The sequence below is a fragment of the Pteronotus mesoamericanus genome, unplaced genomic scaffold (assembly GCF_021234165.1).
Source record: "Pteronotus mesoamericanus isolate MK-2021 breed Mesoamerican mustached bat unplaced genomic scaffold, CSHL_Meso_final contig_502, whole genome shotgun sequence".
Taxonomy (NCBI): Eukaryota; Metazoa; Chordata; class Mammalia; order Chiroptera; family Mormoopidae; genus Pteronotus; species Pteronotus mesoamericanus.
Window position 1 is genome coordinate 1,520,566 of NW_026555187.1, and position 23,474 is coordinate 1,544,039.

The window sequence follows — 23,474 nt, forward strand, 5'->3', positions numbered from 1 at the left end:
CAAGAGCAGGCAGGGCAGATTCTGAACTCTGTGCCTTTAAGGAGGGAGCGGGGGCGGGGCTACCGAGAGTACACAGCGCTTCTTTTCTTCAAGGCCTTCCAGAGGCGGGGCCTGGAAGCCGGGCCCCAAAGCCTGATTCACTCCAGGCGCTCTCTTCCCCTTTAAGGCGCGCGGCTGCTGCAGGGCTTCGACGGTCCCTTTAAGGCGCGGCCCGCGTCCTCCGGCAGAAAAGGGACTTAAAGGCGACGCGTGGCGCGATGGCGGCGGCCCCACGCGCGTGCCGCCGGCGCGGGCGGCCGCTCCCAACGCTGCTGCTGCTGTTGCTGGCGCTGCCACCTCAGGGGGGCCTGCCAGGCGCCGCCGCCTACTTCCCGGAGGAGCGCTGGAGCCCCGAGTCGCCGCTGCAGGCTCCGCGTGTGCTCATTGCCCTGCTGGCGCGCAACGCGGCCCACGCGCTGCCAGCCACACTGGGTGCACTGGAACGGCTGCAGCACCCACGGGACCGCACGGCGCTATGGTGAGTGCGGCGCCGCCGGCAGCGGCCGACCTGCTGCCCAGTCGGCGGGTCCATGCCGTGTCCTCCTTGCGGTTCTGGCACCGGGCAGGGCGGACCAGACCCGCGAGTGTCTTCTGCTTGTCCCTATTGGGCGGGCCAGACCCACGCGTGTGTTCTATTTGTCACCATCGGGCGGGCCAGACCCACTCGTGCCCTCGTCCTGCTCTTGCCTCCCTCCCCCCACCTTCCCCGCATAAGAATGGGCCAGACCCTCGCTTTGCCTGTTGGCTCCCCATTAGGGGAGATCCAGGGCCACACCCAGAGCAGACCGTGCTAACTCTCTAAACCCCATAGGAGCACACATAGGCTCCAAGGAAGGGCAGCCTGGAGCCCCCACAAGGGCGTTGCTTCGACCCACAGTGCACTTTCACTAACTGTATATTTTTCCACTCCCGCTGTTGTATTGCCCCTGAAACCAGCCTGAATCAGGCCTTCTAACCAGAGTGGGTGTGTGGGATATGGCCCTAGGGTAAGTGGACCCTTCCCAGAGGGGGAATGGGATATAGCCATGAGCAAGTCTGACTGGTGACATCCTGCCCCTGCCTCAGTGTCTTCATCTGGAAAAAAGGGTATTAATGTAACTTTGGTTGGATTTGTCTTGGAAGATTAACCAGTTAATAGCTGTGAAGCCCTGGCACCATGGCTTGGTGTTCAGTGACCAGAGCTGCTGTGATTATTACTGTTATCACTGCTGTCCTTGTTGTCACCTTAGTAACAGTTCATGTGGGAAAATAGCTCTGGGCTCCATGGTCAAACTAGATTCCCAAATGCCCCCCTTTTCCACCCTGGATTTCCCTAGCCCGAATAATTCAAGCACACAATTGGTGCTTAAGAAATGTTTGTTGAGTGAATTAGTGAGCACAGCCCACTGAAGTGGTGTCGTTCGTAGCAGAGACTCAGAAAAGATGGGGTGGCACTATATGATATAGTTGTATTTTTATTATATTGCACTATTTAGCACCTAACCTTCTTATAAGATCTTAGATGCTCAATAGTACCAACAGTGTCTCGTGTTTTTCTAAAGTTACCTTGTTGAATGTTCTCTGCAGCCTAGTGAAGTGTCCTTACCCCTGAGTGAAAGATGGAGGAACTGAGGCATGGAGAGGGGACGTGCCTTGCCCAGGACCGTGTAGCTGATAGCAGGCTGAGCCAGGGTGCAGAGCCCAGGCACCATGCTGCTGCCCTGTCCTGCCTTGGGCTGCCCAACCTCAGTAACCGTCTCCCTCTGCCCACAGGGTGGCCACGGACCACAACTCAGACAACACATCGGCCATATTGCGGGAATGGCTGGTGGCCATGAAGAACTTGTATCACTCTGTGGAATGGCGGCCAGCAGAGGAGCCCAGGTGAGTGCCGGGTACTCCCTGAGCCCTCCCATTCCGACTCCTCCCCACCCCTGCTCACAACCCTCCACTACTCCCCTTTGCCCTGTAACAGACCCCCAGCCCCTCAGCCCCTGACTCTCCAGCCCAGCTCCGCAGCCGTACTGTGATAGGTCTGGCTGCTCTGACCCACCCTCAGCTTCACCGTGGGCCCTAATCCCTGTCTCCCACCTTTGCCCCAGCCCTTTGCCCCAGCCTTTCCCTACACCTAGGGTTCTCTCACACCCTTGTCTTTTGAGTGACGCTCACTGCTTTGTTCCCAGTCTCACCATCAGCCCAACAACACCAGCTCTCCTGCTTAGCTTTCCCATAAATCCCTGGGCACTGTGGACCCAGTTTCTGTCACTCTTTCAGGGCTTATTTCTGTAGCCACCCACTGTTCAGACCAGATTCTGAGTCTGGGAGGACAGGTTACAATTTTCTTTTGCTCTGTGTTCTCCCACAGTGCCCTGCCCCCGCTGAGGTTTTGTCCTGCCCTACAGGTTGCCTGGACTTTCTCCCTGCTGGGCCTCGATATGGCCATGCCCCCTGCTGCTGCAGATATACGTCCCTCCTTGCATTTTCTCCTTGCTGACTTTTTCCCAGCCTTCAGATCCAGCTTACCCATCCCCTCCTCCAGGAAGCCCTCTCGGACCACCCCCCAGCCTGGGCCCTCACTGGGCTCTGACAGGGCCGGTGCCTCCCACATCATAGCCGCCTCTCTGCAGGTCCTACCCGGATGAGGAGGGCCCCAAACACTGGTCTGACTCGCGCTATGAGCACGTTATGAAATTGCGCCAGGCAGCCCTGAAATCGGCCCGGGACATGTGGGCTGATTACATCTTGGTGAGTTTCCCAGCCCCTGGATCACAGGGGGCATCTGGGGTGTCCAAAGGGAAGGTGAAGCAGTGGGTGTAGAGACTATCCTTAACTCTGTTTTACAGAGGGGGAAACTGAGGCACAAGTGGGCACTCGAGTTGTCAGAGGTGACCCAGCTTGTTAGTTGGAGGAGCTAGGATTCGATCTGGGGCCCTTGGGCTCCTAACCATCATATTGTGTCCCCAACTGTCCTCTGTGGTTGGATACTTGGTTCATCTCCACTTTTGTTATTGCCATCACGAGTGACACCAGATCTCCACACTCCCTCGATGACACTCTCTGGGCCACCCCAAAAAGCAGAGGGATGGGTCAGAGGCTGGGGGGACTTGGTGACGCTGAACTGCTGAGGCCTGATTTTCATTTCCTCCTTCTGGGCCAGTGTTGCCTTTGGGAAGAAGAGGATGTTGAGTGTGAAAGCAATAACGTTGGATAAGTGCCCAGGGGTCATGGGCCTTCCTGTCCCCTTGACCTGGGTGTGATTACCCACCCGGGTGTGGATGGGGAGGACATCGATGGCGGGGCCGCCAGTGAGGTTGAACGCAGTGATGCCAGCCTGAGAGTGCCTGTGGCTGGTTTCGTGTATGTGCCAATCGATGTACATTTGTAAGCCCCTCCTAGGGCCCTCCTGCTGAGCCCTGGGGACAGACACAGTGAGGATCTGCACAGGCTGAGCCCCACCTTGCCCATGTCCTGGGAAAGGGGCTGTGACCAGAAAAACCAAATTGAGTGAGGAAACATCAGAAGGCAGCCAGAGCTGTGATAAAGTTGTAGGAAAGCGGTTGATGCTGGAACAAAGTCCCACACACCGGTGGGGGTGAGTGGGGGCGCTGTATTTTGGGAAGTGTATTGTCTCACAGTTCTGGAGGCTGGAAGTCTGAAAACCAGGTGTTTCTAAAACCGCTCAAAAGCTCCAGGGGAGGACCCTTCCTGCCTCTTCCAGCTTCTGGTGGCTCCAGGTGTCCTTGGCTTGTGGCTGCATCAGCCCAATCTCTGTCTCTGCGGTCACATGGACTTCTCTCCTGTGTGTCTCTTCTCTTCTAAGGTCCTCTGCCAAGGCTGTGTTTCCAAATAAGGCTGTAGTCATAGTCACCAAGGGTAAGGACTTTAGCATTCAACCTCCAACAGATGGCATAACCAGGGTGGGGTGATGAGTGAGCAGGGTTGGGGGGCCTTCCTTAGGAGGGGACCCCAGAAGAGACCTGAAGGATGAAGGAGCAAAGGAGGCAGCTTTGGGGGAAGCTGGAGGACAGCGTCTGAGGCAGAGGGAGCAGAGCAGGCAGCAAGCCTGGGGCGTTCAAGGACTGTGAGAAGGCCAGTGTGGCTGGAATGGCATGATGGGGGAGCGGTGGATGGGTGATGCCAAGGTGGTGGGTGGGGGCCGGCCTTCGCAGGTGAGGGAGAGATTTGGCTTTTCCTCTAATGGTAATGGGGAGCCCCCGAGGGTATGTGAGCAGAGGAGGGCTGTGTTCTAATTTGTGATTTTCAGAGTCCCTGTGGCTGCTGTGGGGTCCTGGCCTTTTGGGGCAGGAAAGCGGACAGCAGGAGGCTGGGGTGGAGGCCTGCCTGGGACAGGGCAGGGGGGGTTCAGGCCCTGCTTGGGGACCGGATGTGAGGGTGCTAGGAGGACCCCAGGCCTCTGGCTGGAGCGCTTTCGGGAGGAGAGAGCCATCCCCTGGGAGGAGGAAGGTTCCTCCTGGGGGCCTTAGGGTGATGCCTCCTCACACCATTTTACAGACGGGAAAGTGGAGGCTTGGAGAGGGAGGCTTCAGCTTGTGGGATGGGGCCCCGGAGCCAGTGGAGCACGGAGGTGGGACGCGGCCCTGCCTGCAACCACCCCGTACAGGGCCACCGTGTCTGTTTTGCTTTCATTGTTTGAGGTTGGCTGGCTTTCACTTTTTTGCCCTCAGCAAACATGAGTAGAACTCCAGGCATTGGTTCAAAACTCCAAGCAGCTTTTGACACATACTATTTTTGAAACTGGGGACTTTGAAAATCCATATTGGAATGTGAAATTTTTTTGTCTGATGTTTGTAAGTTATTATCAAAAGGACCTCCTTTTTTCCTTTTTTACAAACACTATGGGTGTTACTTGTAAGAAAGTATACAAGAAAAATAAGGAGTTTAGGAAAGAAAAAACAAACAAACCTTGTAATTTTCTCTCTCAGACTCACTTTCTGGCTTTTTTATATGTTTTTTAATTGAGGTACAATTTATTCAACATAAAATTAACCATTTTAAATTGTGCAATTCAGTGGTTATTAGCACATTCACAATGTTGTACAGCTATTGTCTCTATCTAGTTCCAGAACACTCCATCTTCCCAAAAGGAGACCCCCCCCCGCCCCCAACCCCATCAGCAGTCACTCCCTGTTCCCCCTCCCTTAGCACAGCAGCCACTGATCTGCTTTCTATCTCCAGACCTGCCTTCCTGGACATTTCATATTCATGGACTAACACAACGTGTGGGCTTTTGTGTCTGGCTTCTCTCAGCATCATGTTTTCAGGTTCTTCCACGCTGTGTTCATTCCTTTTCGTGGCTGAGTAATATTCCATTGTGAGGATGGCCCACGTTTTGTTTATCCACTCATCTGCTGTTGGACACTTAAGTCGATTCTACCTTTTGGCTGCTATGAATCATGCTGTTTTGAACAAGGGTGTTCAAGTATCTGTTCAAGTCCTTGTTTCTAGTTCTCTTGATCTACACCCAGGAGTGGAATTGCTGGGTCACATGATAACTCTTTGTTTAACTTTTTGAGGACCTTCCAGACTATTGTGGCTGTTTTTACTGCACATGTATTCAAAGGTCACAATTTAAATGTCCTCAAGGGGCTGGGTGGAGAATATAACATAGCTGCATGGCCTGTCCCTGGGCAGCCACCTCTTGTCGCCAGCTGAGGGTTCCCACGTGGGAATCCTGTTGGTATGGTCCCAGAGAAGCCTGAGATTCTAGTTTTTGCTGTTGTTTACCACAAGTGATTCAAATGCTCTAAAAATCCTGCATGTAACAGAATGCCTATCTGTGGACCAGATGCATTAAAAAAAACCCCACCTCCTAATGGTTCTGTAATTTGCTGTGGCCTGCATGGTTTACAGCCCAGTAAACAGGAACATCCTTCCCCAACTGTTTTCTGCGGTGTGTGAATTTTTCGTTGTGAGGGGACCGAATTTCTCTAGCTTCCTTCAAATGCCTCTAGACTCCTGGGTCTTTCCCAGTTCATGTGACAAAAAGTGACTCTCTTGGTGTGGCCTTCCTGGACGGTGTTGATGACACATGGTTTTGGGGGGACCAGCAGGCACCCCGCCCCCGCCAGTGATCCTGTTTGTGGTTTGGTGAATTTTGTTCCAAGCTTTTTTCTTTGCTTGCAACAGACAAGTTACCATCTTTTTATCCCAACATTCAAGGTGTTAAAGAAAAATCAAGTTCTTATTTTTATGAACTTATAAAAAAATCCTTACCAGAGCATATGCTTTATTTTTCTTTTCTTTTTTGTTGTTCAAATACATTTGTTTCCAATTTCCTGCCACCACTTCCCCTTGCCCCACCTACCCCCACCTCCTACCCTCAATCCTTCCCCACTTTGCTTAGTCCATGGGTCCTTTGTACATGGACTTTATACCTTGACTTGACCCTTCCCCTTCTTCTCCCCATTACCTCCCTCCCTCCTCCCCTCTGGTTTCTTTCGATGTTGCTGGTTATGTTTTTCTTGCCTGTTTGTTTTGTTGATTAGGTTCCACCTATAGGTGAGCTCATATGGCATTTGTCTTTCGCCCCCTGGCTTATTTCGCTCAGCATAATGCTCCCCAGTTCCATCCGTGCTGTCATGAAGGGTGGTAGCTCTTTCTTTCCACTGCGTAGTATTCCATTGTGTAAATGTACCATAGTTTTTTTGATCCAGTCATTTACTGATGGGCACTTAGACTGCTTCCAGCACTTGGCTATTATAAATTGTGCTTCTGTGAACATTGGGGTGCACAGGTTCTTTTGAATTGTGTTTCAGGATTCTTAGGGTACAATCCCAGCAGTGGAATTGCTGGGTCGAAAGGCAGTTTCATCTTTAGCTTTTTGAGGAAACTCCAAACTGCTTTCCGCAAACCAAAGCACAGACAGGATCACCGGTGGAGGCAGGGTGCCTGCTGGTCCCCCCAGAGCCATGTGTCATCAACACCGTCCAGAAAGGCCACACCAAGAGAGTCACTTTTTGTCACATGAACTGGGAAAGACCCAGGAGTCTAGAGGCATTTGAAGGAAGATTTCAACAAATCAGCTAGAGAAATTCGGTCCCCTCACAACGAAAAATTCACACACCGCAGAAAACAGTTGGGGAAGGATGTTCCTGTTTACTGGGATGTAAACCATGCAGGCCACAGTAAATTACAGAACCATTAGGAGGTGGGTTTTTTTAAATGCATCTGGTCCACAGATAGGCTTTCTGTTACCCATGCAGGATTTTTAGAGCATTTGAATCACTTGTGGTAAACAGCAAAAACTAGAATCCCAGTCTGAATTCCCACCAGCAGTGCACTAGGGTTCCCTTTTCTCCACAACCTCGCCAGCACTTGTTTGTTGATTTGTTTATGATGGCCATTCTGACCGGTGTGAAGTGGTATCTCATTGTGGTTTTAATTTGCGTCTCTCTGATGGCTAGTGATGCTGAGCATCCTTTCGTATGTCTCTGTGCCCTCTGTATGTCCTCCTTGGAGAAATGTCTGTTCAGGCCCTTTGCCCATTTTTAATTTGATTGTTTATCTTCCTGGAGTGGAGTCATGTGAGTTATTTATATATTTTGGAGATCAAACCCTTGTCTGAGGTACCATTGGCAAATATATTTTGGTTCCCTTTTCATTTTGCTGATGTTTTATATATGGTTGGTTCCCTTTTCATTTTGCTCATGTTTTCTTTAGCTGTTGCAAAGCTTCTTATTTTGATGAAGTCCCATTTGTTTGCTCTTTCCTTTATGTCCCTTGCCCTAAGGGAGTATCGGTGAAAATATTGCTGCCTGGAATATCTGAGAGTTTCCTGCCTATGTTCTCCTCTAGGACGTCTATGGTGTCGTGACTTATATTTAAGTCTTTTATCCATCTTGAGTTTATTTTTGTGTATGGTGTAAGTTAGTGTTTGAATTTCATTTTTTTGCATGTAGCTTTCCATATCTCCCAACACCATTTGTTGAAGAGGCTATTTTTACTCCATTTTAAGCTTCTGCCCCCTTTGTCAAATATTAATCGACCATAGAGACATGGGTTTATTTCTGGGCTCTCTATTCTGTTCCATTGATCTATGTGTCTGTTCTTATGCCAATACCAGACTGTTTTGATTATAGTGGCTTTGTAAATGTAGTTTGATGTCAGGTATTGTGAATCCCTCCTATTTTGTTCTTCTTTCTCAAAATTGCTGCAGCTATTTGATTCCATATAAATTTTTTAAATGTTCTATATCTGTGAAATACGTTATTGGTATTTTAATAGGGATTGCATTAAATATATAAATTGCTTTAGGTAGTATGGACATTTTGATGATGTTAATCCTTCCAATCCATGAACACGGTATATGCTTCCGCTTATTTATGTCTTCCTTAATTTCTTTTGCTTTATTGATTTTGAGAGAGAGAGGAGAGAAACCTCAATGTGAGAAACATCAACTGGTTGCTTCCCAACTGGTTGCTTCCCTCTACCAGGAATTGAACCTACAAGCTAGATATGTGCCCTGACTGGGAATTGAACCCGCAACCGTTTGGGGCATGGGATGATGCTCCAACCAACTGAGCCACCTTGCCAGGGCTTGTGAACTTTTTATTGGCATCTAACTCACAGAAAAAAAAGTGTGTTCCTCACAGAGCTGGCCTTGGCCCCAACTGTCCTTATTGACCAGTGCTGCCTGTTGTAAAAGTTCCCATTAAAGGAGCCACATGGCACACCCACTGTCGCGTCTGGTGTCTCAATAGCTCCATGTGTGGGACCCATGAGTGTTTCTCTGTGCTGCTGTGTGGTCCGTTCCTGCTCCTTCCTTAGCCTGTGTCATCGTGTGAATGTAACTTGGCTCGTCACTAAGGGTAGAGCCGTGGGCTGATGCGCCAGGAGGCTTTCAGGGTCACATGTGCTACTCCAGGCTTCTCAGACCCCTAGGGCTCCGCCTCGGCCCGATCATTCCGAGCTGTGTGGCCCAGCCCAGTCACTCTGGCGGCCCACGCTGATGTCATGTTGGGTGTTTTGTAGTTTGTGGACTCAGACAACCTGATCCTGAACCCTGACACGCTGACCCTGCTCATCGCTGAGAACAAGACCGTGGTGGCGCCCATGCTGGATTCCCGCGCTGCGTACTCCAATTTCTGGTGTGGGATGACTTCTCAGGTCAGGGGGCTGCCTGGGTCACGTGCGGGCCCAGGGGTGGTGGGGGCTGGGCCAAGCAAGTGGGGGCCTAACAGCTTCACACCACCCCACAGCCAGCTTTCACACGCCAGCATGAACAGCCCCCGCGGCAGCGTCCACGACTGCGGCCTTTCCCCACCTCTTCCCAGCACTGAGGCAGAAACAGGGCACAGAGCAAGGAGGGGGCTTGCCTAAGCTCACACAGCTCTCGGTGGCCGTGCCAGGGTGGGACGTCAGGCGCAGCTTGATTCAGATGTTCAAACAGCATTCCCGTCTTCCTTCATCCCTGGGTGGCTTCAGTTTCCGACTCCTGGGGGATGATCCCAGCTGCATCCAGCTGAAGTCCTTTCTGACTGGGCCTTGTCCAGTCTCTCCCCTCTTACCCCTGAACCAGTTACTGGAGCCAAGAACACGCCAGGCTCTGATCGGCCGGGCCCGCACCACACGTCCCACCCCAGTGTTGAGGCCGAGGTCGCAGGCAAAGCCCGGGGGAGTGAAGGGGTGGGTGCTGGAATGGGGGCTACGCCAGGAGGCCGACCCATCCTGTCTCCTCCTGTCTTTCTGTTTTTAACTGACATGTAATTCAGAAGACATGAAACTCACCATTTTAAAGTGAATAATTTAGTGGTTTCTATTTTTAAAATTGTGTCATAGAAATCTAAATGTTATATGCCAGCAATTCTAATTTGTAAAGGGTCTGAGGAAGAGAGAGGCCAAGGATTGTTCTAGAAGCTTTGAAAGCTTCTCTTCTATATTGAATTGATGTTAAATTTCTATCTAAATCAAAAGATGCCAAATGTCCTCTTTTTCAGATTTTTAAAAATGTCTTTCCACATCTTTATTCATGTCCCCAGAAACATGTAAACACATATCAGATTTATTTCATATAAAAACTCAATCATATTATATATTCTAATTTACAATTTGATTTTCCATTGAACAATACACATGTGCGTCCCATCAGAACAACAGACGTAGCTCAAACACATTCTTTCACATAGTCATGTAACATCTCATAGATCTTCCGTTAATAAGCATTCTACTAAGCTTATACCATTAAAGCCAGTGCTGGACATATACATTTTATTTCTATGGGATAAATCTCAAAGTGGCTTTCTTGGGGCACAAATGATAGCACTTTATAGTTTTGGGGTTTTTTTTAACTTATTTTTTTATCCTCACCCGAGGACTTTTTTTATTGCTTTCAGGGAGGGAGGAAAGGAGAGGGAGAGGCATTGACGTGAGAGAGAAGCGTTGACTGGCTGCCTCCCACGGGCACCCGGACTGGGGCTGTAGCACCCGGGCCTGGGTCGGGGATCGGGGATTGTACCCCCTTGGTTACGGGATGATGCTCCAACCTCCTGAGCCACACCAGCCAGGGCCATAGTACCTTAGTTTTTTGGGTTTTTTTAAAATGTAAGGTGTGTGGGGAGATACATACATGTGACTAATCAGAACAGAGTCTTTTTTTTTAAAGATTTTATTTATTTATTTTTAGAGATGGGGAAGGGAGGAAGAAAGGGAGAGAAGCATCAATGTGTGGTTTGCCTCTTGTGTGCCCCCTACTGGGGGCCTGGCCTGCAACCCAGACTTGTGCCCTGACTGGGAATCCAACCAGCAACTCTTTGGTTTGCAGACCAGCACTCAGTCCACTGAGTCTACACCAGCCAGGGTCCTAGTACTTTAGTTTTAATAAATTTTGCCATATTAATTCCCCAAAACTGTAGAAATTAGCATTCTACCAACACTGGATGTTATTTTTTTTTAATCCTCACCAAAGGATGTGCTTATTAATTTTTAGATAGAGAGCAAGGGAGAGAGAGAGAAACATCCATGTGAAAGAGAAACATCGATTGGTTGTCTCCTGCACAAACGCTGACCGGGGATCAAACCTGCAACCTTTCGGTGTACGAGATGATGCTCCAACCAATTGATCCACCCGGCCAGGGCTGGATTTCATTGTGTTTGGTTTTTTTTAATTGTTGGCCAGTTTAATGTTAAAGTCTTTTTTGGCTTTTTAATTTTCTCCTTCAAATGCTGCCTTTCTGAGGACGTGTGAGGCTGGCTCTGCAAGTAGACGGCTCTTTTCCTTTTATCAGCCGTGGCCCCCTGAGCTGAGGCAGTGGGGGTGGAGACCGTCACTGACCACGCCCAGAGGACCGTGCTCAGGGAATGCCCTCCACAGCCAGGAGTTGGCACCTGGGTCTTGCTCTCTAGGGGTTCCATACCTCCCATTGTCCTTGGCCTCCAACCTTACCTTGAGGGACCTGCATGCAGAACTCTGCCCCTTCCCCACAGGGCTACTACAAGCGCACGCCTGCCTACATCCCCATCCGAAAGCGGGACCGCCGGGGCTGTTTTGCGGTTCCCATGGTGCACTCGACCTTCCTGATTGACTTGCGGAAGGCAGCATCCAGGAACTTGGCGTTCTATCCTCCACACGCCGACTATACCTGGTCCTTCGATGACATCATCGTTTTTGCCTTCTCCTGCAAGCAGGCAGGTGAGCCCTCACGGTTCTGCTGTCACAGAGGCATCGTCCGGGCAGTTCTCTGGGATCTGTGCTGAACAAGACCAAACAGAGCCCACGGGAAATTCACAAAACCAAGACGGCAGGGCGTAGGGGTGGCTTCAGGTGTGTCTGTATCCAGGTGGTGTTCAGATGTGGCCCTAGGACCCATTCTTTCGCTAGCCCTGGCTTTGCTGAATGTCTTCACACAGCAGGCCTCCCAATTTTCTATAGTTGAACATAATTGTCCCCTAATTGTATAATTAGTGAAAAAATGTTTTAAAGAGAAAGAACACAGCCATATACTAACCTGTTATTACTTTAAATCAGAGGTTGGCAAACTGGCTGGCAGGCCAGATTTGGCCCAACATCTGTTTCTGTTTGGTTACAAGCTAAGAATGTTTTTACTTATTTATTTATTTTTAGAGAGAGGGGAAGGAAGGAAGAAAGAAAGGGAGAGAAATATTGATGTGTGACAGAAACATCGATCAGTTGCCTCTTGCATGTCCCTAACTGGGGACCTGGCCCGCAACCCAGGCATGTGCCCTAACTGGGAATCGAACTGGCAACCTTTTGGTTCTCACACTGGTGCCCAATCGACTGAGCCACACCAGCCAGGGCAGAATGTTTTGGTTAAAAAAAAATCTTTTTGGGGGGCCTAAGGGCCTAGAGGCTTTTTCATATGTCCACTGGTCCATAGGGCAGTGGGCAGGCCCCTTGCACGGCCACATTGCAGGCTCCTAGCCTCTGGCCAGATCTGCCTCCCTCTGTTCCCGCCACTGATTCTGCTGCAGCAGCCGCCGCTCCCGCTCAGACACCTTCCTTTGCATCATGTAGTCAAGGTGCTTGCAGGCCAGGAAGTTGGGGACGCTGTCTTGAGCAGCCGGAGGAGGTAGTGGGCGCAGTAGTCTCGCTGCTGGAGCACGAGCTGTGCATCGTTCATCGCCTGCTGCGTGGCCACCATCTCGTGCTTCTTGCGCCCAGGGAAGCCGTAGTCGGGAGGGAAGGTGAGCATGTGCAAGGGGTCGGGCTCCACTAATGTATCGCCCAGGTAGCGCCTGGCCAGGTGTGCCCCCATGGTTGCTGTCGCCACCGATTCCAGTGGCAGCTGGGGTCACCTCATTCCTCTCTGGAAGCACCCCCCGCTTTGATAGTCCTGTTTTTTAAAAAAAATTATTTACTGACTTTAGAGAGAGAGGAAGGGAGAGATAGAGAAACATGAGTTCGTTCTACTTATTTATGCTTTCCTGTGGGAGCCCTGACCACAGATCGAACGCGCAACCTTGGTGTATCAGGATGATGCTCTGACTGACTGAGCTACCCGGCCAGGGCTGGTTTTTACATATTAGAAATGGTTGGGAAAAGAAGAAAACTATTTCGTGACATCTGAAAGTTACATGAAATTCAAGTTTCAGGGCCTGTAAAGGAAGTGTCACTGGCACGCTGCCATCCCCACTTATTTAAGGGTGGTCCATGGCTGCCTTCATGCTCAAGGGCGGAATTAAGTTGTTGAGGCAGAAACTGTTGGGCCAGCAGCCTAAAATATTTATACCATCTGGCCCATTATGGAAGAAGTTAGCCAGTTAAAGTAAATATTATTTTAATTGAGTTACTAACTTTTGAAAAAAGATGCACACTTAATATAAAAATTTAAACCAGCCAGAAAAGGATAAATGCAGAGGGAGGTAACATTACTAACATCTTACCCAGGTGCTTCCCCTTTTTGTGCAGAAGTGTGTCCCTTTACTGTTGCCCTGCTGTTTCACGGTCTGCTTTGTCCTGGAATCCTGGTGGTGCGAGGTGTCCTGTTGATAGTCGACGTCTCGCCTGCCAGCAAGAAGCCCTGTTCTGGCTTCAAGTCCAGGATGGAAACCTGAGGGGTCCTGCTGGTTGCTGGGAACAGTGGGTGGGACTCCTTTCCTTTCTGGCCCTACGCTGGGCTCTGCGGCTGACACTGTGGTCAAAGGTGCCCACTGTCATCTTGGTGCTCAATTTTCAATTTTGATTATCTTTTCCTTCGCCCCAGAGGTCCAGATGTACGTGTGCAACAAGGAGATGTATGGCTTTCTGCCAGTTCCGCTGCGGTCGCATAGTACCCTCCAGGACGAGGCTGAGAGCTTCATGCACGTGGAGCTGGAGGTTATGGGTGAGTCTGCCCACACTGCCCTTTCTCTGCCTTCTCACATCTGTCTCCTGAACACGGACTGAGCACCTGCTGGGTGCTTGTCCCTTTACCAGGCACTGGGAATCCAGTGCGAACAAAGTGAACAGTTGTCATCGCCTCTCAGGGAGTGCTGGCTTGTAGCCGCTGTACATGGCAGTCAGGGTAGACTTCCTGGAGGAGGTGACATTAAGATGCACGGTGAGCGGGAGTTAGCCAGGAGGGGATTGCAGCCAGAGAAAGCATTATAAGCTGAGACGAGGAGGCTGGAGGGGACATGAGCTCAGGCAAGAGGCAAGGTCAGTGAGGCAGAGCCGGCAGGGCCAGGGCAGCAGCCTTGGACACTGGTGTTTTCCTCCGGGGCAGTTGAGAGCCATGGAGGATGTGGGAGCAGGGAGGGCAACAGCTTTTCACTGGTGGACCTTCATGTGCGTGGCAGGGTCTGGGCCACAGCCTTATTGGCCATTTCCAAGCCTATTATTTAATATTTATCTTATGTGTACACTTTTGTTGTATTTGAATATGCTTATTTAAAAAAGGAAATTACATATTTCTACCATAGTTGCAAGCTCATGTCTTTTTAATAGGTAAACAAATAAATCCATACATTCTTAACTAGCAGCCCTGCCTCCGGTGGGCCCCTGTGATGGGTTGAGCACCCAAGGACTGGGCTGCCATCGAGGCTCCTTGAGGAGGGGCGTCCTGACAGGGGCAGGGGTGTCTCTGGAGCAGGGGGACAGTGGTACAGTGTCTGCTTCCACGGGGGCTTGGCCCCTCGCTGGTCACACACGTCTCTGAGAAGGCCCGGGAGGCAGCACAGCTGTTGCCCCTCTGTGCAGGACCACTGGGGAGGGGCCAGGCTTTTGGTGTCAATTGCCCCACTCTTACCTGCTCTGGAAGGTTCTTTGTGTGTGTGTGCGCGCGCGCGCCTCCCTGGTGGCTACAGACGGAATGGCTCATTTCCTTCTGTTGGGTGGTGGTGGGGGGTGGACTTGGATCTTTTGAGGTGACACCTGGAGGCTACAAGATCACCAGGGTGGAGACTGTACAACACCCAAATGTCTGTCACATGCAGATGCTCAGGCCTCGGTCAGGAACCCCGCTGGGCCACCGTCATGAGAAGCAGGTCTCTGCTTGTCACCAACTCTCATCCGCATCTGGACCCTGAGGAGCATTCTGTGGCTAACGTAGTTTTCCTCATTTAAACTTTCACATATATTTCTGTTATTGTTTCTGGTCAAGAAACCATTAACGTGACCAAGGCATGGATATCTTCCCGTCTCTCTCTTGAGGGCCAGAGCTGAACACACAGAACCGGTAGCAGGAGGGTCCAGGGGGTTCAGATCTTTGTGTAAACCCTTCCTTCCGTCCAAGTGGAAACCACATTTCTCTCTATCTGTGTGTGGGTATCTGGACCTGGGCTGTACACCTGATTTTTCATGTGTTCAAACATCTTTTTTCCAGTGAAATTTCAGACCTGCAGAGAAGCTCAGGGTGACAAGATCCCACCTCCCCACAGGCAGGCAGTGTCACCGGTCATACCCCTCAGCGTGGGGGCGGGGCAGAGGCTGAGAAAGAGAAGGCAAGGGGCCCCTGGGATTTGCGCCTACGCCCTCAGATCCCAGAGTCTTGGTGTTGGTCTCAGCTCACCCACGGAGGGTGGGGTGGCCAGGAGCTGAAGGGCTCTGCGGGAGGGAGGAAGCCCGGGGCTGTGGTGGCCTTGGAGGAGGCCCAGGCTGCAGGGTGGGCGGTGCCGGGCCAGCTCAGCCTTCCCACAGCTCTGACACAAGGACCCGTGTCTGTTCCTTGAGCTCACACGGGGCCTTTGTTCTTGGTGAGGCACACGCCACACGCCACACTGCCCATCACACTGGGCTTTTCTGGGCGGGCAGGCAGGGACCTCTGCTGGCTCTGTGTACCTGCGGGTCCGATCCTTCTGCGGGAAACCATGAGGTATGTGCCGGTGGGCTCAGCATCGCTCACTGCAGCTAAAAGGGGAACAGTTATGACGGCTCTGAAATATGGGGCAGACCTCAGCTGGTAGACGGTCACTCAGTCAGATGGCCATCTTCCCACTGCGTGTCTTCCCTCTGTATCCCTCTGTGTCCAGATTTTCATTTTTATCAGGACCCTAGTCACAGTGATTAGGGCCCACTCTGATGACCTCAGTCTTTCTTGATCACCTCTGTAAGGACCCTATTTCCAAATGAGGTCACATTCTGAGGTCATGGGGGTTCAGACGCTGCCGTAACTTTTTGTGGGAGGACGCCACTCAACTCATACTCTTGTGATCTCATGGCACCTTTTCACCCTGTGAGGTGTTATTAGCCGTTTTATGGAGAAGGAATCTGAGGCCTGTGTTGGGCACTGGGGACCTAATATGAGGGGACAGACCTGGTGCTCATTCCCCAGGGCTCCCAGGAGACAGATGAGGAGTGAGGACAGAAGGACGGAGGCTTGATGGTAGAGGCCTGGGCTCTGTGGGGCTGGGAGGAGGCCCCTGAGTCAGTCTGAGGGGTTGGGAGACACTCTCCTCCGGAAGAGACCGAAGTCCCCCTCCACCCCCTATGCCTGCCATTCCATCTTCAGCCACCAGGGGGCTTCTCTCTCTCTCTCTCTCTCTCTCTCTCTCTCTCTCTCTCTCTCTCTCTCTCTCTCTCAGAATTGGGGTCGGGGAGGAGGAAGGAAGGGTGGTGCAGGCAGGGCCCAGTGCGTGCAAACGTTCTGAGGTAGGAATGGGTGTGTTTGGTGTGCTAACAGCCGAAGTGAGCAGGAGGACGGGGAGAGAGACTAGCAACAGGGTTAGGGCTGGGGACAGGTCAGGCAGCTTCCCCACCCCCAAGCTGAGGGGCACGGGGTGAGAGGGAGCCGTGTTGGGGATGGGGAGGGGGCCATGGAAAGAGGCTGGACTGTCCCGCCCGGTGACGCCAGCGGCCCCTCGGCTTCTTTCCGCCCTGCAGTGAAGCACCCCGCAGCAGAGCCCTCCCGATTTGTCTCGGTGCCTCCCAAGATGCCTGACAAGATGGGCTTCGACGAGGTGGGCCAGGCCTTGTGGGGTGGGGAGGGAGGGGGCGGTACCTAGGGCTGAGGGTTCGACAGGGGCTCTGTGCCACAGGTCTTCATGATCAACCTGAAGCGGCGGCAGGACCGGCGGGAACGCATGGTGCGGGCCCTGCAGGTGCAGGAGATCGAGTTCCGGCTGGTGGAGGCTGTGGACGGCAAGTGAGTCCCGCCCCGAGGGGAGGGGTGTGGACCATGCACGGGGGCCACGGCGGAGGGGAAGTGTGCCCCACGTTAGGAGAGTGGCTGGCAGAGCCACACTTGCGTAGACCGCCCCCTGCAGGCTGGCCGCGGTCCCGGAGCGGGGCGGTAGGTGAAGAGGGAAGCAGCTGCTCGGCAGGGGGGGTCCCTAACGGTGGAATGGCAGGCAGGGTGGGTTTCCCACCGACTCCTTTGTGTCCCCCCTTCCAGAGCCATGAACACCAGCCAGGTGGAGGCCCTGGGCATCCAGATGCTGCCCGGCTACCAGGACCCCTACCACGGGCGGCCCCTCACCAAGGGAGAGCTGGGCTGCTTCCTCAGCCACTACAACATCTGGAAGGAGGTGGGTCGAGCGGGGCAGGGGGTCTGGCGAGGTGGGTAAGGCAGGCCCTCCTCAGCCTTCCCACGCTCGGGGAGGGCACCGCTGGCGCCCCAGGCAGGTTCCAGAGCCGCAGCCGGGCGCAGGGCCTCTCCAGTGAGTGGCCGGCTGTGTGCGGGCGTGGAGCCTGCGGGCGGGGGGTGGGGGGCAGTGAGCCCAGCTTCCGAAAGGGGCGGAGTCCGAGGCCAAGCGAGGCCTCTTCACACCCAGCCGCTTTAAAATGTCTGGAGCCTGGGCTCGAGCCTTGACATTCACCAATAGAAGTGACAGCCATGGCGAGTGTAACTAGTGCGGAGCCCGTGCCGGCGGTAGCCCGTTCACCCTGGGGCTCATCAGCCACACTCGGGGAGAGAGGCTGTGATGGCGGAGGGTGCCAGGCTGGGACCCGGCGCTGCCGGGCACGAGGCCAGATGGGTGTCCCGCTGCAGGGTGAGAGGGTGCTCTGGAGGGGCTCTCCAGGTGTTTGAGGTGATGGGTGCTTGCTTGGGTTGCCCTCCTTTCCTGAGATTCTTTGTGGATGGCATGTGGCAGATGTGGTGTCCAAGCTGCCCTGGAGCTAGGGGACATCCACGTTCAAGTCCAGCCCTGCCTCTGAAGGGGGTGAGCTCTGTGAGCAGGAAGGTGCTTCCCAGCCTGAACTTCAGTGTCCTCAGATGACAGCCATAACTTCAGGGGGCAGCCATGAAGATTCCCAAGTTCGTTCATTCACCGAACATTTGCCCAGTGCCTACTGTGCCCCTGGCCTGGTGCAGGTGCTGGGGACAGCATGGCTACAGGGACACGCCAGGCCCCCTGCAGGGGACTCACAGCTCCAGGAATTGGGAGGACTGATCATAAACCACAAAGAAATCAGAGGGAAAAATAAGAGATACATATAGAGAAGGGGCGTAGGGGTATGAATTGTCCTCAGCTGGCAGCTTTGGGTGGTGGTCAGGAAGGGCCTCCTGGATGGGCGCCATCAGAGCTGAAGCCCGAAGGGTGAGCGCCTGCCCGCCTCTGCATGTGGGAGAGCGCTGTGTGTCGGCCTAGGCCCCGGCCCCGGAGTGGGAAGGGACAGCCAGGCAGGCGGCGGGGCCCGTTGAATGTTTGAGGAGGTGGTGTTCTGGGTGGGGAGGTCAGTCCAGACAGCCATGGGGGAGGGGTGCATCGGCTTCTCTCCTGCTGCCCCAGAGCCTTTAAGCTGAGCTAGCTTCAGGGTCAGGCCCAGCCTTGGTCTCCCTCAGGTTGTGGACAGGGGGCTACAGAAGTCCCTTGTCTTCGAGGACGACTTGCGCTTTGAGATCTTCTTCAAGAGGCGCCTGATGAACCTCATGCGGGATGTGGAGAGGGAGGATCTGGACTGGGACCTCATGTGAGTATGGCGCCTGGAGGTAGGGCCGTGCCTGGGGCGTCGTGTGGGGCAGGGACAGACCTGGGGCACGGTCAGGGCCCAGAGATAGAGTTTGGAGTGGTGTGTAGCTGGGGCTTAGGGGTTGGGCCAGAGCTCAGAGGCGTGGTCTGGGAATGGGGCTCAGAGGCAGGTCTTGAGTGGGGTGGGGCTGGAGCCTGGTGCGAGGCTAGAGCTCAGAAGAGCACATAGGTCTGAGGGCATCCACAGGGCAGCAGCGTGGGCCAGCTCCTGGGAATGGCAGGAGGAGCGCTCTGTGAGTGTGTGGCCTGTGTGCGGGGGGCCTGAGAGCAGTCAGAGCTGGGGCATGGCCTCGGGCCTGTGGGGTCCGGCCTTGGGAGGGTGACCTGGAAGCCTAGGGATCCGGCCGTGGGGGTGGGGGTCACCAGGGCTTACAGACTCGAAGGGTCCTGTGGGGGATCGGGTATGGCTAAAATTCGTCCAGGAAATCTGTGGGCTGTCTGAGGGGCTGGGGGTTGTGGCTTGCGGCAGGTGTGGACAGGACTTGGTAGCCCGTAGCTGGCGTAGTGTGGGGAGCCAGGGAGCCTGGGTCTTAGCCCAGCACTAGGTCAGGTGGGGCCAGCATGTTTCTGGAACAGTCCTTTGGGATCTCATGAAGGGGGGTTGGTTCCTCCCCCCTCCCTTCCCCTGTCCCCTGTGGTGTGCACGGCCCTGATCCAGGTTCTAGGTCGCAGACTCTGGACGATGCTAATAATAAGAATAGTAACTGCGCCCCTTCACTCCTGACCGCTCATCACATCTTTGCGCCTCACTCCCCTGCCCTGCAGCCCTGTGAATGCAGACCAGCTTCCCTCTCAACCCCGCTCCTCTTCCTTGTGGCACAGCCTCAGAGAATGTCCCAGAAATCCCATTCTCCCCAGCTCCAGATCCTTCTGTGGCTCCCTGGTGCCCTTGGAAAAAGCCCACTCTCCTCCCTGAGCGCCCCAGACCCCTATGGTCCTGCTAGTGCAGCCACAGAGGCCTCCTTGCTGTGCCCCAAACATGCCAGGCCTGCTCCCACCCCAGAGCCCCACTAGGTCCCTGCCTTGCTGGGTCACTGTTCTCTAATCCAGCAAGCTGGGCAGAAGGAGAGTAACAGGGTCTCAATTCTGCACCCCAGCTATGTGGGCCGGAAGCGGATGCAGGTGGAGCACCCCGAGAAAGCTGTGCCCCGCGTGAGGAACCTGGTAGAGGCCGACTACTCCTATTGGACACTGGCCTACGTGATCTCCCTGCAAGGCGCCCGCAAGCTGCTGGCCGCCCAGCCGCTCTCCAAGATGCTGCCTGTCGACGAGTTCCTGCCAGTCATGTTCGACAAACACCCAGTGTGAGAGGGCGTTGTCGCGGGTGGGAGGGCAGGCCGGCTGGGGTCTCACTGTGTAGCTGCCTCAGCAGGGTGGGGCCGGATGCTCTCAGAGCCCTGGGAAGGTGCATTTTCCTCTGCCCACGTCCTCTGTGCGTCCCCTCCACCTCTGGCTCCATGTGAACCCCTGCTTCTGTCTCAGTGTGTCCCCTCCCACTCCCCCTCCATCTGTCCCTGCCCCCGACCCACTGCTCCCCCTCCTCCCCTCCCCCCAGGTCTGAGTACAAGGCCCACTTCTCCCCCCGCAACCTGCGTGCCTTCTCCGTGGAGCCCCTGCTTGTGTATCCCACACACTACACGGGGGACGATGGGTACGTGAGCGACACAGAGACCTCGGTCGTGTGGAACAACGAGCACGTCAAGACTGACTGGGACCGTGCCAAATCCCAGAAGATGAGGGAGCAGCAGGCGCTGAGCCGAGAGGCCAAAAACTCAGATGTCCTGCAGTCCCCGCTGGACAGCGCTGCCCGGGACGAGCTCTGAGGGGTAGCTGCTGACGTGCCAGGGCAGCCTCCAGGTGCTTGCTGGGGAGAGCAGGGCCCCTGCGGACCCCTGGCGGGCCGTGGAGGACTCTCCGGCAAGGTGGTGTCCAGCCAGCTCTTGCTCAGCAATCACGTGCACGCAGGCAGCATTAATGGAGTGCCTACTGTATGCCAAGAATAGTGTTTGGCCCTGAGAGATGGAGCGGGAACAGGCCAGCATGCATCTCTCCACGTGCCTGACATTTTTTAAGCATTGACTGCGCACCAGGTCTGTGAGCGATGGCAGCGAATGGAGCATAATTATTTCCTCAGTGATGATTCAGTCACCAAGCATTTATTGATTCCCCCAAAATCAGGCACTAGTGATACACATGCATTTTTTAAAAAATTAATTTAAGTATTTATTAAGTGCCTACCATATGTTGGGCACCGTTTCAGGCTCTGGGAATATTGAGATAACAAGACACTTTCATTTATTCAAACACATATCAAGCACCTACTATTAGCCTGGTACTCATGACACACAAATTCTTACTGACTCAGTGCTTTTAATGAATGTCTGCTGTTTGCCAGGAGCTGAGCTTGGTGCTGGGGACGGAGATAAACAAGGTGCTTTTTACTCTTCAATTGGTTTCTTCCCCACACATCTGAGGGGCACCTACTGTGCGCCAGGCATTAGTGATAGAAAACAGTGTGACAGTTGTCCTGACAGCAGGTGGTCACCCCCATGAGTACTGGGCCACAGAGATAAACAAAAAGAGTCCTTTCATTTCTTCATGCACTAGGCATTTATTGAGTGCCTACTGTGTACCAGGCCTTGTGGACTCCCAGCGGGGTTAGGGAATGGATGAATTTGAGTCCTTATTCGTCCCCCTGTCACCTGAGCTATGTGCACACCACCACCCAGGAGGGAGGGTGGCTGTTCTCTCACCAGGGGCTGCTGCTGGTCCCAGGAACCACGTGGCTGCATGCAGGCCCCTGCACCAAGCCCCCCTGGAGGGGGTGGGGGTGAAGATGGGGACTGGGTCTCCACTGCCCACCCCTGGTCCTGTTCGCTTGGCCTCCCAGGCCTGCCTCTCAGGTGTAGCCTGCCTGCTGGGCGGCATTCCTCTCTCCCGGCTGCGGTGGGCTCAGCAGCGCTGGGGTGCTGCCTGCAACTTGCACGGGAGGCCCTGCCCAGGCTAGGCCGGCGGACGCGCGGCACCGTCAGGCAGCAACGAATGTCGGAGCCGGCCAGCGGTGCTTGACTCTTGGGGATGGGTACTGCTCGCTGGGTCGGATCCTGGATAACTTGCTTATTTTTTTATTAAATGTTCCTGGTTGGTTTTCATGTAAGGCTGTGTTCTTTCCTTGGCCCAACGCTCTGCTCACTACCAACATCACTTCCAGTCCTCACCCTCGTTGCTGGCCCAGGTGCGGGAGAGAACCGGGTGCTGGGGAGCAGCTGGGGGTGAGTGCGGGAGACGGGCAGTGAGGGCCCCGCAGCCTGGCCTGTGCCCCAAAACATCCCCGAGATAGTCCAGGCGCAGGCGGCCAAGTTCGCCCTGTCCTGGGGGGTCAACTGCAGGAATGTTTCAGGTGTCAGAACGCAGAGGGGGCCTTTCATGGTTTGTCCCCAGAAAGCAGACCCTGTGATGTGGATTTGGTATCCAAGTGGTCACCCCAGGAACCCCAGGGGGAGATGGGGACCTGAGACAGGAAGAAGGAGCTGTGGCGGAACCAGCGAGCAGTTGGGCACCTGGGGACCTCGGGACGACACAGCCTCCAGCAAACACCCCAGGGGTTGCACCCCAGGGATTTGGATGTTCTGTGTCAAACCTAAGGTTTCCCAAGATCCTTAAGCCCTTAGCGTGTGTGGGCACATACCTGTTGCATTTACAAAATAACACTGATTGTGTGTGATCCTTGCAGAGAAATTAAGACATACAGCTAAGCAAACTACAAAAGCAAAATTAAGTCACATGTCCCCAAAGACAACTAATATTTTGGTAAAAACAGTCTTACCCACTTGCATGGAGCATATCTGTACACATTTTTCAAAAGAGGATCATGTGCCCTGGCCGCTGTGGCTCAGTGGATGGAGCATCATCCCATAACCGAATGGTTGTGGGTTTGATCCGCAGGGCACATACCTGGGTTGCGGGTTCATTGGGTTCATCCTGGCCCCGGTGCGGGTGTGTGTGGCCCGCCCTGCCGTGGTCCATACACACATGATCCCTGGTGTGGGACCCCGGTCTGGGCGCATAGGAAGGCAACCAATTGATGCTTCCCTCTTATCAGTGTTTCTCTTCCTCTCTCCCTCTGTCTGTCTGAAAAAGCAAATGGAAATGTCTTTGGATGAGGATTAGAAAAAAAAAAAGTCATGTTACATAAACCCTGCTGCAACCTGCCTTCTTTTTCCCTATATGACACGTTTTTATTTCATAAAATGGAATCAATTCTTTTAAAATTTAACATACTGTGGACGTTCTAATCCACGCAGATGCCTACCAGTTATTTTTGGGTTGTAACATACACTGGTCCGTGGACAGGTGGACCACCATTTTTCGGACCATTCTGGTTGGAGAACATCACCATCCACAATGAACAGTGACATGTGATGCATCTTTGCTGCTGGAGTTTTTATTTCAGTTGGGTAAGTTTAGCAGTAGAGGCCACCCTAGTTACTTTACTTGTTAGCTTCTCACCATCCGGGGTGGATGATCTGAGTTCAGTAACCGGTCCCCTCTTAGGGACACTGGAGTTGCTTCTCACGTGTTAACAGTTACAC

The 23,474-nt window shown here is 53.4% G+C and overlaps 1 protein-coding gene and 1 pseudogene across 1 annotated transcript; one reads left to right on the top strand and one right to left on the bottom strand.

Annotated features, from left to right (window-relative positions):
- The first annotated feature begins 216 nt into the window (after nt 1-216).
- COLGALT1 (collagen beta(1-O)galactosyltransferase 1) lies at nt 217-21,993 on the top strand. The gene is made up of 12 exons (XM_054578869.1): nt 217-517; nt 1,792-1,902; nt 2,646-2,763; nt 9,010-9,144; nt 11,461-11,665; nt 13,698-13,817; nt 16,793-16,869; nt 16,948-17,054; nt 17,304-17,436; nt 18,696-18,823; nt 19,980-20,186; nt 20,438-21,993. The coding sequence occupies exons 1-12, from the start codon at nt 258-260 to the stop codon at nt 20,703-20,705; spliced, it is 1,869 nt and encodes a 622-aa protein (XP_054434844.1). The 5' UTR covers nt 217-257; the 3' UTR covers nt 20,706-21,993.
- LOC129074966 (NADH dehydrogenase [ubiquinone] 1 beta subcomplex subunit 7-like) lies at nt 12,412-12,801 on the bottom strand (annotated as a pseudogene).
- Nucleotides 21,994-23,474: the final 1,481 nt, after the last annotated feature.

What these genes read in the sequence shown, in the direction of transcription:
- COLGALT1 (XM_054578869.1), top strand. Translation starts at nt 258, where the DNA reads ATGGCGGCGGCCCCACGCGCGTGCCGCCGGCGCGGGCGGCCGCTCCCA. An exon ending in CTTCTCCTGCAAGCAGGCAG is followed by an intron (nt 11,666 to 13,697) that starts GTGAGCCCTCAC and finishes CCTTCGCCCCAG; the next exon opens with AGGTCCAGATGTACGTGTGC. An exon ending in ACTACAACATCTGGAAGGAG is followed by an intron (nt 17,437 to 18,695) that starts GTGGGTCGAGCG and finishes GGTCTCCCTCAG; the next exon opens with GTTGTGGACAGGGGGCTACA.